Raw genomic sequence first — 16,597 nt, 5'->3', positions numbered from 1 at the left:
TGACCTTGTAACTTCCTCTTCTTAACGAAATGAGAGATCTGAAGCATGTCACTTATGGACAGAAACCTCTGAAACTTACATAGTTTTCCAGAGTCTATCTCCTGTCCTTTGTAGCACATGTGTTTTATTTGGTCCTTCCAGCATGCTGGCTATACTTTGCTTATTTTGCCTGACTAGTATAAAATCACTGATGGATTGGATCAATGTTACGTTTTATGAGAAGTCCAAATCTCTTCTACTGTATTATGATGGAGGGAAAAAGAGCAAATGTAACCCTGGAGAAAAATTCTAAATGAATCCTGTTATCCACTCTATGTGAATGTAAACTATTTCTAATCTTCTTTTCAAATAAGGATAGAAAATAATACACTTGCCAAGATGGCCGAATAGGAACAGCTCCAGTCTGCAGCTCCCAGTGTGATCAATGCAGAAGACGGGTGATTTCTGCATTTCCAACAGAGGTACCTGGTTCATCTCACTGGGACTGGCTGGACAGTGGGTGCAGCCCATGGAGGGTGAGCTGAAGCAGAGCGGGGCATCACCTCACCTCAGAAGCACAAGGGGTTAGAGGATTTCCCATTCTTAGCCAAGAGAGGCTGTAACAGACTACCTGGAAAAATGGGGCACTCCCACCCAAATATTGCACTTTTCCCAAGGTCTTAGAAATCGGCAGACAAGGTGATTCTCTCCTGTGCCTGGCTCGACAGGTCCCACGCCCACAGAACCTTGCTCGTTGCTAGTGCAGCAGTCTGGGATCGATCTGCGAGACAGCAGCCTGGGTGGGGGAGGGGCATCTGCCATTGCTGAGGCTTGAGTAGGTAAACAAAGTGGCCAGGAAGCTGGAACTTGGTGGAGCCCACCACAGCTCAACAAGGCCTACTGCCTCTAGACTCCACCTCTGTGGGCAGGGCATACCTGAACAAAAGGCAGCAGACAACTTCTGCAGACTTAAACGTCCCTGTCTGATAGTTCTGAAGAGAGCAGTGGTTCTCCCAGCATGACAGTTGAGCTCTGAGAAGGCACAGACTGCCTCTTCAAGTGGGTCCCTGACCCCCGTGTAGCCTAACTAGGAGACACCTCCCAGTAGGGGCCGACAGACACTTCATATAGGTGGCTGCCCCTCTGGGATGAAGCAATATTTGCTGTTCTGCAATATTTGTTGTTCTGCAGCCTCCGCTGGTGATACCCAGGGAAACAGGGTCTGGAGTAGACCTCCAGCAAACTTCAACAGACCTGCAGCTGAGGGACCTGACCATTAGAAGGAAAACTAGCAAACAGAAAGAAATAGAATCAACATCAACAAAAAGGTCATCTATACCAAAATCCCATCTGTAGGTCACCAACATCAAAGACCAAAGGTAGACAAAATCACAAAGATGGGGAGAAACCAGAGCAGAAAAGCTGAAAATTCTAAAAATCAGAGTGCTGCTTCTCCTCTAAAGGATCACAGCTCCTCGCCAGTAATGGAACAAAGCTGGATGGAGAATGACTTTGACGAGTGGACAGAAGTAGGCTTCAGAAGGTTGGTAATAATAAACTTCTCCAAGCTAAGGAGGATGTTCAAATCCATCACAAGGAAGCTAAAAACCTTGAAAAAAGATTAGATGAATGGCTCACTAGAATAAGCAGTGTAGAGAAGACCTTAAATGACCCGATGGAGCTAAAAACCATAGCACGAGAACTTCGTGAGGCATGCACAAGCATCAATAGCCGATTCGATTAAGTGGAAGAAAGGGTATCAGTGATTGAAGATGAAATTAATGAAATAAAGTGAGAAAACAAGGTTAGAGAAAAAAGAGTAAAAAGAAATGAACAAAACCTCCAAGAAATATGGGACTATATGAACAGACCAAATCTACGTTTGATTGGTATACTTGAAAGTGATGGGGAGAATGGAAGCAAGTTGGAAAACACTCTTCAGGATATTATCCAGGAGAACTTCCCCAACCTAGCAAGGCAGGCCAACATTTAACTTCAGGAAATACAGAGAACACTGCAAAGATACTTCTCGAGAAGAGCAACCTCAAGACACATAATTGTAAGATTCACAAAGGTTGAAATGCAGGGAAAAATGTTAAGGGCAGCCAGAGAAAGAGTTCGGATTACCCACAAAGGGAAGCCCATCACACTAACAGTGGATCACTTGGCAGAAACCTTACAAGCCAGAAGAGAGTGGAGGCCAATATTCAACATTCTTAAGGAAAAGAATTTTCAACCCAGAATTTCATATCCAAACTAAGTTTCATAAGTGAAGGAGAAATAAAATCCTTTACAGACAAGCAAATGCTGAGAGATTTTGTCACCACCAGGCCTGCCTTACAGGAGCTCCTGAAGGAAGCACTAAACATGGAAAGAAAGAACTGGTACCAGCCACCGCAAAAACAGGCCAAATTGTAAAGACCATCGATGCTGTGAAGAAACTGCATCAATTAATGGGAAAAATAACCAGTGAACATCATAATGATAGGATCAAATTCACACATAACAATATTAACCTTAAATGTAAATGGGATAAATGCCCCAATGAAAAGACACAGACTGGCAAATTGGATAAAGAATTAAGACCCATCAGTTTGCTGTATTCAGGAGACTCATCTCACATGCAAAGACGCACATAGGCTCAAAATAAAGGGATGAAGGAAGATCTACCAAGCAAATGGAAAGCAAAAAAAAGCAGGGGTTTCAATCCTAGTCTCTGATAAAACAGACTTTAAACCAACAAAGATAAAAAGAGACAATAAAGGCCATTACATAATGGTAAAGGGATCAATTCAACAGGAAGAGCTAACTATCCTAAATATATATATGCACCCAATACAGGAGCACCCAGATTCATAAAGCAAGTCCTTAGAGACCTACAAAGAGACTTAGACTCCCACACAATAATAATGGGAGACTTTAACACCCCACTGTCAATATTAGACAGATCAATGAGACAGAAGGTTAACAAGGATATTCAGAACCTGAACTCAGCTCTGCAACAAGCAGGCCTAATAGACATCCACAGAACTCTCCAGCCCAAATCAACAGAATATACATTATTCTCAGCACCACATTGCACTTATTCTAAAACTGATCACAAAATTGGAAGCAAAGCACACCTCAGCAAATGTAAAAGAACAGAAATCACAACAAACTGTCTCTCATACCACAGTGCACTCAAATTAGAAGTCAAAATTAAGAAACTCACTCAAAACCACACAACTACATAGAAACTGAACAACCTGCTCCTGAATGACTACTGGGTACATAACGAAATGAAGGCAGAAATAAAGATGTTCTTTGAAACCAATGAGAACAAAGATACAACATACCAGAATCTCTGGGACACATTTAAAGCAGTGTGTAGAGGGAAATGTATAGCACTAAATGCCCACAAGAGAAAGCAGGAAAGATCTAAAATTGACATCCTAACACCACAATTGAAAGAACTAGAGAAGCAAGAGCAAACACATTCAAAAGCTAGCAGAAGGCAAGAAATAACTAAGATCAGAGCAGAACTGAAGGAGATAGAGACACAAAAAACCCTCCAAAAAATCAATGAATCCAGGAGCTGGTTTTTCGAAAAGATCAAAAAAACTGATAGACCGCTAGCAAGACTAATAAAGAAGAAAAGAGAGAAGAATCAAATAGATGCAATAAAAAATGATAAAGGGGATATCACCACCGACCCCACAGAAATACAAACTACCATCAGAGAATACTATAAACACCTCTACACAAATAAACTAGAAAATCTAGAAGAAATGGATAATTTCCTGGACACTTACACTCTTCCAAGACTAAACCAGGAAGAAGTTGAATTCCTGAATAGACAAACAATAGACCCCGAGGCAATAATTAATAGCCTACCAACCAAAAAAAGTCCAGGACCAGACAGATTCACAGCTGAATTCTACCAGAGGTACAAGGAGGAGCTGGTACCATTCCTTCTGAAACTATTCTAATCAATAGAAAAAGAGGGAATCCTCCATAACTCATTTTATGAGGCCAACATCATCCTCATACCAAAGTCTGGCAGAGACACAACAAAAAAAGAGAATTTTAGACCAATATCCCTGATGGACATCAATGCGAAAATCCTCAATAAAATACTGGCAAACCGAATCCAGCAGCACATCAAAAAGCTTATCCATCACGATCAAGGGGGCTTCATCCCTGGGATGCAAGGCTGGTTCAACATACGCAAATCAATAAATGCAATCCATCATATAAACAGAACCAAAGACGAAAACCACATGATTATCTCAATAGATGCAGAAAATGCCTCTGACAAAATTCAACAGCACTTCATGCTAAAAACTCTCAATAAACTGTGTATTCATGGAATGTACCTCAAAATCATAAGAGCCCACAGACAATAGCATACTGAATGGGCAAAAGCTGGAAGCATTCCCTTTGAAAACTAGCACAAGACAAGGATGCCCTCTCTCACCACTCCTAGCCAACATAGTGTTGGAAGTTCTGGCCAGGGCAATCAGACAGGAGAAAGAAAGAAAGGGTATTTAATTTAGGAAATGAGGATGTCAAATTGTCCCTGTTTGCAGATGACATGATTGTATATTTAGAAAACCCCATCATCTCAGCCCAAAATCTCCTTAAGCTGATAAGCAACTTCAGCAAAGTCTCAGGATACAAAATCAATGTGCAAAAATCACAAGCATTCTTATACACCAGTAACAGATAAACAGAGAGCCAAATCTTGAGTGAACTCCCATTCACAATTGCTACTAAGAGAATAAAATACCTAGGAATCCAACTTACAAGGGATGCGAAGGATCTCTTCAAGAAGAACTACAAACCACTGCTCAATGAAATAAAAGAGGACACAAACAAATGGAATAATATTCCATACTCATGAATAGAGAATCAATATCGTGAAAATGGCCATACTGCCCGAAGTATTTTATAGATTCAATGCCATCCCCATCAAGCTACCAATGACTTTCTTCACAGAATTGGAAAAAAACTACTTTAAATATCATATGGAACCAAAAAAGAGCCTGCATAGCCAAGACTATCCTAAGCAAAAAGAACAAAGCTGCAGGCATCATGCTACCAGGCTTCAAGCTATATTACAAGGCTAGAGTAACCAAAACAGCATGGTACTGGTACTAAAACAGATACATAGACCAATGGAATGGAACACAGGCCTCAGAGATAACACCACTCATGTGCAACCATCTGATCTTTGACAAACCTGACCAAAAGAAGAAATGGGGAAAGGATTCCCTATTTAATAAATGGTACTGGGAAAACTGGCTAGCCATATGTAGAAAGTTGAAACCAGATCCCTTTCTTACACTTTATAGAAAAATTACTTCAAGATGGATTAAAGACTTAACTGTTAGACCTAAAACCATAAAAACCCTAGAAGAAAACCTCGGCAATACCATTCAGGACATAGGCATGGGCAAGGACTTCATAACTAAAATACCAAAATCTATGAAAACAAAAGCCAAAATACACAAATGGAATCCAATTAAACTAAAGAGCTTCTACATGTCAAAAGAAACTACCATCAGAGTGAACAGGCAACCTACAGAATGGGAGAAAATTTTTGAATCTACCCATCTGACAAAGGACTAATATAGAGAATCTACAAAGAAGTCAAACAAATTTACAAGAAAAAACAACCCCATCAAAAAGTGGGCAAAGGATATAAATAGACACTTCTCAAAAGAAGACATCTATGCAGCCAACAGACACATGAAAAAATGCTCACCATCACTAGTCATCAGAGAAACGCAAATCAAAACCACCGTGAGATACCATCTCATGCCAGTTAAAATGGTGATCATTAAAAAATCAGGAAACAACAGATCCTGGAGAGGATGTGGAGAAATAGGAATGCTTTTACACTGTTGGTGGGAGTGTAAATTAGTTCAACCATTGTGGAAGACAGTGTGACGATTCCTCAAGGATCTAGAACTAGAATTTGCCATTTGACCCAGTGATCCCATTACTGGGTATATACCTAAAGGATTATAAATCATGCTACTGTAAAGATACATGCACATGTATGTTTATTGTGGCACTATTCACAATAGCAAAGACTTGGAACCAACTCAAAGGTCCATCAATGATAGACTGGATTAAGAAAATGTGGCACATATACACCATGGAATAGTATGCAGCCATAAAAAAGGTTGAGTTCATGTTCTTTGCAGGGACATGGATGCAGCTGGAAACCATCATTATCAGCAAACTATCACAAGGACAGAAAACCAAACAGTGCCTGTTCTCACTCATAGGTGGGAATTGAACAATGAGATCACTTGGACACAGGGCGGGGAACATCACACACCAGGGCCTGTCGGAGGGTGGGGGGTGGGGAGAGCGATAGCATTAGGAAAAATATCTAATGTAAATGATGAGTTGATGGGTACAGCAAACCAACATGGCACATGTATACGTATGTATCAAACCTGCACGTTGTGCACATGTACCCTAGAACTTAAAATATAATTAATAATAATAATAATAATAATACACTTGCTTTTAGGGGTAAGTGTATCAGGGGATACACTTTTCACAGATATTTAAGGCCATGCTAATCTGCTCTAGCATGGACATACACTGGCACAGTGAATGCATCAAGTCTACTACCTGATTACATTTGTAGTAGTTTAATATTATCTTCCAGGATGATCTTGTTTCTGCAGGGATCATATTGAATAATTTAACATGTGTATTATACAGCCAACCACCCCTTCATCCTTTAGATCTTTAAAGGTAGCACTAATTTCTTGAAGCAGACAGTTACAGATATCAAACACACTAAGGTCCCACTGAGGGAATTGCACAAACTATTAAATATGCCAACTCCAATTATATACACTAGGTCTGAGAAATAACCAAATGGATTTGTGGAACTAGCAGACCCACTGTAAACTGAAACTTGGCCAGGACTCTATTTAACTTTGGGTGTCTCTAAGTCCTCACTGTCACAGGGAGACCATGATCACATTGGGCTTCTGGATATTAATGTCAATGCAGTCTGTGTCCACTAGTTTTTAAAATGCTTGGATATTTTCTTTTCCCCAGTGAACAGATATGTGATTAATGGTTGTAAGTCCATATGGGAACATACTAGAGGAATAGTTAACATGTATATTTGCCAAGGTGCTATGGGGTTTTTTTTCTACGGCCCTTGCTCCTGCTTAAATCAATGAGTTCTGGCTCTGAAAATTGGTTTAGATTCAGAGTGTGGACCTAACATTGCGATATTTACTGAGATAACTCTTCACAGCCTCCTAGTCATCTATTTTAATACATTTCCTTTAATGGAACAATCTGAGTAGCACCCTTATTGGCTGCTCACAGAATACAGGGAAATCATACTGTATTAACTCTCTCCCTGACACTTGGTAGAGAAGGTACCCATGTCTGCTACTGCGTATCTACTGCTTATAACAACATTATTCATCTGGCTCCTGGTAGTTAAGCACTGTTATTGGGTCTTGATTTTTCCAGATCTTATCATATCCATTGCTACTGGTGAGTGTACTACTATAGTGGCATTCCGACTGTGACTTAGAGGAGGCCGTCTTTGAAATTTATAGTGAATATGGTATCCCTTTCTCTAGCACATTCCTTATGGCCTTGGGCTTTCCTGTTTGGCCAAATCATTTGGCCTTAAATACACAGTATATAGATTACAGTATTCCCACTTCCCTGAGCCTTTTCCTTTTTTTCTCCACTATCTACTATGGAAATTCTGTCATTTAAATTTCACTTAGGGTGAGTCATCATGTTTTTTCCATGCTGCTGGAAGCCATCCTAGTGGAAAGATTTTACTGTCTTCTAGGATCTGTGCCAGTATGTTAAATGCTGTACTTTGGGAGAGTGCTCCCAAAACAATAAATACCCCCCTATCCCATGTTGTGTTCCTCTATTCAATCTCATGATCAAGCTCTCAGAATTCAGTCCCATGTGTACTTCCCTGATGTTGGCAGTAACTGCTGGCTAGGACCAAATCTTTTTGGGGTATAGTTTCCTTACTGCTTTATAAAGTCTCTCACATCCCTGTCTCTATTATTCTGTGCCTTTTCTCCATTTTCAGCTAGTGGCCATGAAGGATAGTGGGAAGATACTGATAAGAATACACTTTATGTTATGAAGAGGGATGGGGGAGAAATCAGAACTAGATCATTCTATAGGTTCAATAGACTCAAAGAAGCCTGGAGGCTCAAAATTAGGGTGGTCATATTTTCAATTGTCTCCATCCCAAGTGTAGGTCCCATTCTTCTCCCAATTAGAACCCTAATCCTGAAAAAATATACCTGATAAGGAATTCAAACTTATATAGAGTTTAACTTCTCAATTAAGTCTTCCTCATCTCCCTCTAACCTCTTTTTTAAACGATGAGGGCTCTTTATAAGTTAGCAGAGGCCCTCTAGACTCACACTTTGCTTTCAAATGCATGCCCTTTTGTTACATTTTCCTAAGTTCAATGGTATTTGGCAATAGCCATTTAATGCCATTACCCTTAGAATTACTATTTGCCCCATTAATTTCAATTGTACCAGCTAATGTATTCTCTCTCACAAGTATACTATCCCAATCTGCCGAGAGAGTGTATTCTGAACTTCCGCCAGTGATGAGGTGCTCATTGATAGCCTGGCAGAGAGTGATTTGGATTTGAAAACTCATCTTTTAGGCTATATTTACTTATTCCACTGTCATTACCAATTGGTAGTTGGGGCCTCTAGGAGCTGACATCTAAATGAGGTATACTGTAAAGGCTATTTATTAAAGATCAGAATATTCAGAAGTGGAAGGAAGCTGGATGAAGCAGAGGAGAAGTCAAACTGAGATGCAAACCCAACAAGGTCTTGAACAAACCAGTAGGTAGCTATTTGGTATATAAATAACCTGCCAGTGTGTGTTTGATTGGGCCAAAATAGGCAGACCTTTTTTATAAAACCCCCACCTCACGTAATTGTTGCATGTGTGCTGGCTTGAGAAGTGTGTGCCTTTGGGCAAAGTGTCTCTTTGCAGTTGAGAAAAATTCTGAAAGAGCTGATAGTTGAAGACTACTTGATGACAGATGGCGGTATTTTCCCTATTCACTACCGTGATTTTCTTTTAGCATTCTATTTTTATTGTTTTAAATGCAAACAACATGGCTATAGGTTTTATATTTCTTTTGTTTTACTGTCCTTTTATCTTGGTTATAAGCTCCATGAGTATAATAATCATGTGACAATGTCCATCCGCTTGAATATTGTAGGCTCTTTGCATATAGACACTCAGTGTATAATTTTGAATAACAAATCTACTTATATTTCAACATTTCTTTAAAAGTTTAAATTTACTTAATAAAAGAATGCAAAATTAATGTAACTACTTGTTAGTTAACATGTCCCATATAAAATACCACCTATGGTTTTTGGTAACAGAAGAAAAATGCCTGCAAGTAAAAAGCTAAGTAAATGAATCAAGGAGAAAATGGGAAATGAATGAATTAATGGATGAACAAAACACTGCATCAGAAGACGAAAGTTTTGACGCATTCATGTTAGTTTTGTGGAGATCTTAGAACATATATTATAGGAATACACATTTTCTCAAACATCCTGTTGCAATTAGAACTCAAAAAGATGTCTTGTGTTAAGTAAATGAATTCTAGGTTGAAAGCTTTTTTTTAATTATTAAAAAAAGGAAGAATATATTGTAGACTCTCCTTAATGAATCTTACAGAAAGTATTATTTAATTTTACTTTTAAGAGGTATTTTAAACCCTGTTAAAAATAACAAGTAATACTATTCAAATAGAAATAAGTATTAAAAAAACAAAACATACACACATATAAAAAGTAGCATCCTAGAAACACAGCACACAGAAAATAGCATGGACTTGTGATTTAAGAAATCATAGTTCTGCAGCTTTTGTTGAATTTTGGTTAAGCCTCCTAAACTGAAATTTATTACTTAAATAATAAATTTGAGGAAGGACCTCAAGGAAGGTCCTTGAGGAAGGAAGACAAGATGGACCATACAAAATGTCATTTGGTACAAATTATATTCCTCAGTTTACCACTAGGCAAATAAACCAACTTTACTCAACTAGAAAATAATTATATTTATACGCATTTCATTGGGTAATTTTGATCTGTTTATATTATTTTAATTCCTCTAAAACTACAAAATTATATTTGGATATTATGAATAATTGCTCACCAGAAAAGCAAATATATATGCACAAGTATATTAGAATTACTCCCAAAGCTGTTTGAAAAACAAAATATAAAAATGAATTTTGATCAGGTGGCTAAGACTACCATTATCTTAGCAATTATTCCTCAATTAGGAAATATGATTATTTTTAAATGAAATTCATTCTGAGCTTTGTAAGTTTCATGCCATTAAAATTAGATCATTAATGTGGGGAGTAATAGAAAATTATATAAATTTTAGAATCTACTGATTTTAATCTTTATATAAATGATGAGCTGCAAATATGGATTTTTGCCCAGATAGCTAATCATCAAAAACAAAAATCAAACCACAATAAAAATAATGTATGGTCTTTTCTTGGAAAACCTCAGACACTTTTTAAAAACTAGCCTTCATTAACTAAAACTTAATTTTTATAAATCTTGTGGTTCAGGTTCTTCCATTTCTAGAGTTGTGTGGTCTATAATGTATTCTACAGAGAGATGCAAATTTAAGGCAAAATAAATATGAAAGAAAGAGCAATACCTTTTCCAAATATCTTGGCACACTGGTTATCAGTAGTTTGACATTGTCCATTATAGCAATAGGCAGTTCCCAACTTGCACAAATGGCCATTCAATGCATAAGTGTCAGGAACACAATCACTAGAGGTTCCATTGCAGTACTCTGTAAAATCACACTCTGGATCAACACTCTTTCTACATGGAGTGCCCACTATTGACAACTGGGAGGAAAAGGAAAAATAAAATTATGTTCTGTAAATCATTTTTTTTCAATTGCTTAGTGAAAAGATTTAGCACATAAAATGTTTCTAATTATTGATATTTGAGGGAACACCAGAGTTCCCAAGTCCATGAGTTTGCCAAAAAAAAAAAAAAAATCAAATACAGTATTCATTGTGAAGCCCAGAGAAAACTGGCTGAAAGACATGAAAGAATCCCTTTTGACAGTGAGTTTGCAGTTGCTCACCTCCTTTGTGCTCTACATTTTGAAACAAGCTGACTCAAACAGCATTAGAAAACAACTACACAGATCAAACATACCTGTTCCTTGGAACTATAGGAACACCGTCTCTACCTTTTGGTTCTCGGAGAAACTCAGGAGCCAGGCTTCCTGGTTTCAGTCCCTGTCTCTGACTCTTACTAGCTTATTTGTATGGGTAAGAAATACAATCTTTGTGTTCTACTTTTGTAAGCTTGAAATAAAAGACAAATTCTCATAGAGGTCTTATGGGTATTGAACAGGAGTAATGGAAAAAGTTCTTAGAACAATACATAGTAAATGGCATGCACATACGATAGCTATCATCACATCACATCACATCAGTATCTTTTTTTTGAGATGGAGTTTCGCTCTTTTGCTCAGGCTGGAGTGAAGTGGCATGATCTCATTTCACTGCAACCTCCATCCTCCAGGTTCAAGCAATTCTCCTGTCTCAGCCTCCTGAGTAGCTAGGATTATAGGTATATGCCACCATGCCTGGCTAATTTTTGTATTTTTAGAAGAGACAGGGTTTCACCATGTTAGTCAGGCTGGTCTCAAACTCCTGACCTCAGGTAATCCACCCACCGTGGCCTCCCAAAGTGCTGGGATTACAGGCATGAGCCACTGTGTGCAGGCTTGAGCCACCACACCCAGCCTCATTTTTATATATTTATCATTATCTGAGAGCACAAAGGCCTCCTTGCATCACTTAGGTGAGGTGTACAGTTATTGTCAAAATTTTGCAGTGACCTGACCTAATAGGTTGCCATCCATAGTGAAGTTCACCATGTTGAAATGGTGTCCTGCTATATATGTTGATGTCACACACATGCACATACACACACACACACAAACACATATACAAAATACAATCCAGTTTGATGAAATTAACACTTATATGGTTTGGTTGTGTCCCCACCCAAATCTAATCTTGAATTGTAGCTCCCATAATTCCCACATGTGATAGGAGGGACCCAGTGGGAGATAATTGAATCATGGGTGCAGGTCTTTCCCATGCTATTCTCCTGATAGTGAATAGGTCTCACAAGATCTGATGGTTTTATAAAAAGCAGTTTGCCTGCACAAGCTCTCTTCTCTTGTCTGCCGCCATGTGAGATGTGCCTTTCACCTTCCACCACAATTGTGAGGCCTTCCCAGCCATGAGGAACTGTGAGTTCATTAAATCCCTTTCTTTTGTAAATTGCCCAGTCGCAGGTATGTCTTTATCAGCAGCATGAAAACGAACTAATACAATACTTAATGAAACAAACATGCATAATAAATAAAACAAATGGCAACTTAAAAGTGATGAAATTTAACAACTTTTTCAACTTAGAATTCCATACCCTGTAACTATATATTTCAAAAACGAATGAGATATAAAGACTTTCCTAGACAAAAAATAACCAAGGAGCCAGGCATGGCTAATGTCTGTAATCGCAGCACTTTGGAGGGCCTAGGCAGATAGATTGCTTGAGCTCAGGAGTTCAAGAACAGCCTGGGAAACATGGTGGAATATCGCATCTCTACAAAAAATACAAAAATTAGCTGGGCATGGTGGTGTGTGCCTGTAGTCCTAGCTACTTGGGAGGCTGAGGTGGGAGGATGGCTTCAGCCCAGGAGGTGGAGGTTGCAGCTAGCAGAGATAGTGCCACTGCATTCCAATCTGGGCAGCAGAGCCAGACCCTGTCGCAAACAAAAAAATAACTGGGATAATTTATTTTCAGAGGACAAAAATGACAAGAAATAGTAAAGGGAGGTCTTCAGGTACAAAATACGATAGTAAACACAAATCTGCAAAAATTTGGTGGAGCGGCCCGAATAGGAACGCTCGGTCTCCAACTCCCAGCGCGAGCGACACAGAAGACAGGTGATTTCTGCATTTTCAACTGAGGTACTGGGTTCATCTCACTAGAGAGTGCCGGATGATCCATGCTGGTCAGCTGCTGCAGCCCGACCAGTGAGAGCTGAAACAGAGGCCCGAGGCATAAGCCTCACCTGGGAGCGCAAGGGGAAAGGAATCCCTTTTTCCTAGCCAGGGAACTGAGACACACAACACCTTGAAAATGGGGTAACTCCCACCCCAATACTGCCCTTCAAATAGCGGGCACACACCAGGAGATTGTATCCCACACCCTGGCAGGGAGGGTCCCACGCCCGCAGGCCTCCTCATTGCTAGCAACAGTCTCCTTCTAACCCCAAGACAGCAGCCCAGCGGCTGGGGGAGGCTCCCGCCATTGCTGGCAGAGGCTTAGAAGTAGGTAAACAAAGATGCTGGGAAGCTCCAACTAGGTGGAGCTCACAGCTCAGGAAACCTGCCTGTCTCTATAGACTCCACCTCTGGGGACAGAGGCACAACTAAACAACAGCAAAAAGCAGCGAAACCTCTGCAGGCCTTAAGCGACTCTGTCTGACAGCTTTGAAGAGGCAGTGGATCTCCCAACATGGGTTGAGATCTGAGGGACAGACTGCCTGTTCAGAGTGGGTCCTGACCCTGAGTGGCTAACTGGGAGACATCCCCACTGGGGCAGTCTGACACCCCACACCTGGGGTGAGTACATCCCACAAGGGAAGCTTCCAAAGTAAGAATCAGACAGGTACACTGGCTGTTCAGCAATATTCTATCTTCTGCAGCCTCTACTGCTGATACCCAGGCAAACAGGTCTGGAGTGGACCTCAAGCAATCTCCAGAGGCCTACAGCTGAGGGTCTGACTGTTAGAAGGAAAACTATCAAACAGGAAGGACACCCACATAAACCCCATCAGTCCACCATCATCAAGACCAGAGGCAGATAAAACCACAAAAGATGGGAAAAAGCAGGACAGAAAAGCTGGAAATTCAAAAATAGAGCACATCTTCCCTGGCAAAGGAGGCATGACTCATTGCCAGCTCTTGAATCAAAACTGGATGGAGAATGACTTTGACAAGATGAGAGAAAGGCTTCCAGTCCATCAAACTTCTCAGAACTAAAGTGCGTACCCAATTTTGAAACTAAAATCTTGAAAAAAGTGGAAAGATTGATAGCTAGAGTAATTAATGTAAGAAGGTCATCATGAAATGAAAAGAGATAAAACCATGACACAAAAGAAATCGTGACAAACACAAACTTCAGTAACCGACTCGGTGATCCAACTGGAAGAAAGAGTATCAGCGATTGAGGGGGATCAAATGAAATTGAAATGAAGCGAGAAGAAAGAAAACAAAAGAAAAAGAAGAAAAATGAACAAAAGCATGCAAGAGTATGGAGGCTTATGTAAAAGACCAAATCGTCTGATTGGGGTGCCTGAAAGTGAGGGGGAAAATGGAACCAAGTTGGAAAACACTCTGCGGGATATAAATCAGGAGGAACGCTAACCGTAAAGACGAGGCCAACATTCAAATCAGGAAATACAGAGAAGCGCCCTAAAAGATACTCCTCGAGAAGAAACAACTCAAAGACACATAATTGCCAGATTCCCGCAAAGTTGAAATGAAGGAAATCTTAAGGGCAGCCAGAAAAGTCCCGGGTTACACCCACAAAGAGCCATCAGACTAACGGCAGATCTCGGCAAGAAACTCCTACAAGCCAGAAGAGAGTGGGGGTCCAATATTCAACATTCTTAAAGAAAAGAATTTTAAACCAGAATTTCATATCCAGCCAAACTAAGTTTCATAAGTGAAGAAGAAATAAAATCTTTTACAGATGAAAACAAATGCTTGAGATTTTGTCACCGTAGGCCTGCCTTACAAGAGACCCTGAAGAGCACTAAATATGGAAAGACAACCGGTACCAGCCATTGCAAAAACAAGCCAAAATGTAAAGACCATCGAGGCTAGGAAGAAACTGCATCAGCTAACTTGAGCAAAATAACCAGTTAATATCATAATAGCGGGATCAAGTTCACACATAACAATATTAGCTTAGCAAATGTAAATGGACTAAATGCTCCCAATTAAAAAAGAAGACACAGACTGGCAAACTGGATAAAGAGTCAAGACCCATCAGTTTGTAATTCAGAGACCAACTCACATGCAGAGACATACATTGGCTCCAAAATAAAGGGATGGAGGAAGAATCTACCAAGCAAATGGAGACAAAAAAGCAGGGTTGCAATCCTGGTCTCTGATAAAACAGACTTTAAACCATCAAAGATCAAAAAAGAAAAGAGACAAAGAAAGGCCATTACATAATGGTAAAGGGATCAATTCAACAGGAAGAGCCTTTATCCTAAATATATATGCACCCAATACCGGGAGCACCCAGATTCATCAACAAGCATGAGACTTACAAAAGACTTAGACTCCATACAATAATAATGGAGACTTCAACCTTTACTGTCAACATTAGACAGATCATGAGACAGAAAGTTAACAAGGATATCAGGAATTGAACTCATCTCTGCAGCAAGCAGACCTAATGAACATCCTGAGAACTCTCCACCCCAAATCAACAGAATAGCACATTCTTCTCAGCACCACATAGCACTTATTCAAAATTGACCACATAGTTGGCAGTAAAGCACTCCTCAGCAAATGTACAAGAACAGAAATTATAACAAACTGTCTCTCAGACCACAGTGCAATCAAACTAGAACTCAGGACTAGAAACTCAATCCGAAACCACTCAGCTACATGGAAACTGAACAACCTGCTCTATGAATGACTACTGGGTACATAGCGAAATGAAGGCCAGAAATAAAGATGTTCTTTGAAACCAATGAGAACAAAAGATACAACATACCAGAATCTCTGGGACACATTTAAAGCAGTGTGTGTAGAGGGAAATGTATAGCACTAAATGCCCACAAGAGAAAGCAGGAAAGATCTAAAATTGACATCCTAACACCACAATTGAAAACTACCAGAAGCAAGAGCAAACATTCCAAAAGCTAGCAGAAGGCAAGAAATAATAAGATCAGAGCAGAACTGAAGGAGATAGAGACACAAAAACCCTCAAAATCAATGAATCCAGGGCGTTTTGAAAAAGATCAAAAAATTGATAGACGCTAGCAAGACTAATAAAAAGAAAGAAAGAAGAGAAGAATCAAATAGGTGCAATAAAAAAATGATAAAGGGATATCACCACACAGCCCCACAGAAATGCAAACTACCATCAGAGAATACTTATAAAAACACCTCCAAACAAATAAACTAGAAAATCTAGAAAATGGATAATTTCCTGGACAGCACTTACACTCTTCAAGACTAAACCAGGAAGAAGTTGAATCCCTGAATAGATCAATAGCAGGTACAGAAATTGAGGTAATAGTGTAGCCTGTGAAAAGTCCAGGACCAGATGGATTCACAGCTGAATTCTACCAGAGGTTACAAGGAGCTGGTACCATTCAGCCTGAAACTATTCAATCAATAGAAAAGAGAGTCTCCTAACTCATTTTATGAGGCCAACATCATCCTGATACAAAAGCCTGGCAGAACACAACAAAAAAGGAA

At 39.6% G+C, this 16,597-nt stretch overlaps 1 protein-coding gene across 8 annotated transcripts in view; it reads right to left on the bottom strand.

The window, feature by feature from the left end:
* Positions 1-16,597, bottom strand: part of ADAM18 (ADAM metallopeptidase domain 18) — a 148,603-nt gene that overhangs the window by 47,513 nt on the left and 84,493 nt on the right. For all 8 annotated transcript variants that reach the window (XM_021942253.2, XM_021942254.2, XM_021942247.2 and 5 more), the window contains one exon: positions 10,708-10,906. In XM_021942253.2, the coding sequence (XP_021797945.1) occupies positions 10,708-10,906 (199 nt within the window). The remainder of the gene's footprint in view (positions 1-10,707; positions 10,907-16,597) is intronic.

The sequence above is a fragment of the Papio anubis genome, chromosome 8 (genome assembly GCF_008728515.1).
Source record: "Papio anubis isolate 15944 chromosome 8, Panubis1.0, whole genome shotgun sequence".
NCBI classification, from domain to species: Eukaryota; Metazoa; Chordata; class Mammalia; order Primates; family Cercopithecidae; genus Papio; species Papio anubis.
This window is presented reverse-complemented; position numbering and strand designations above follow the sequence as displayed.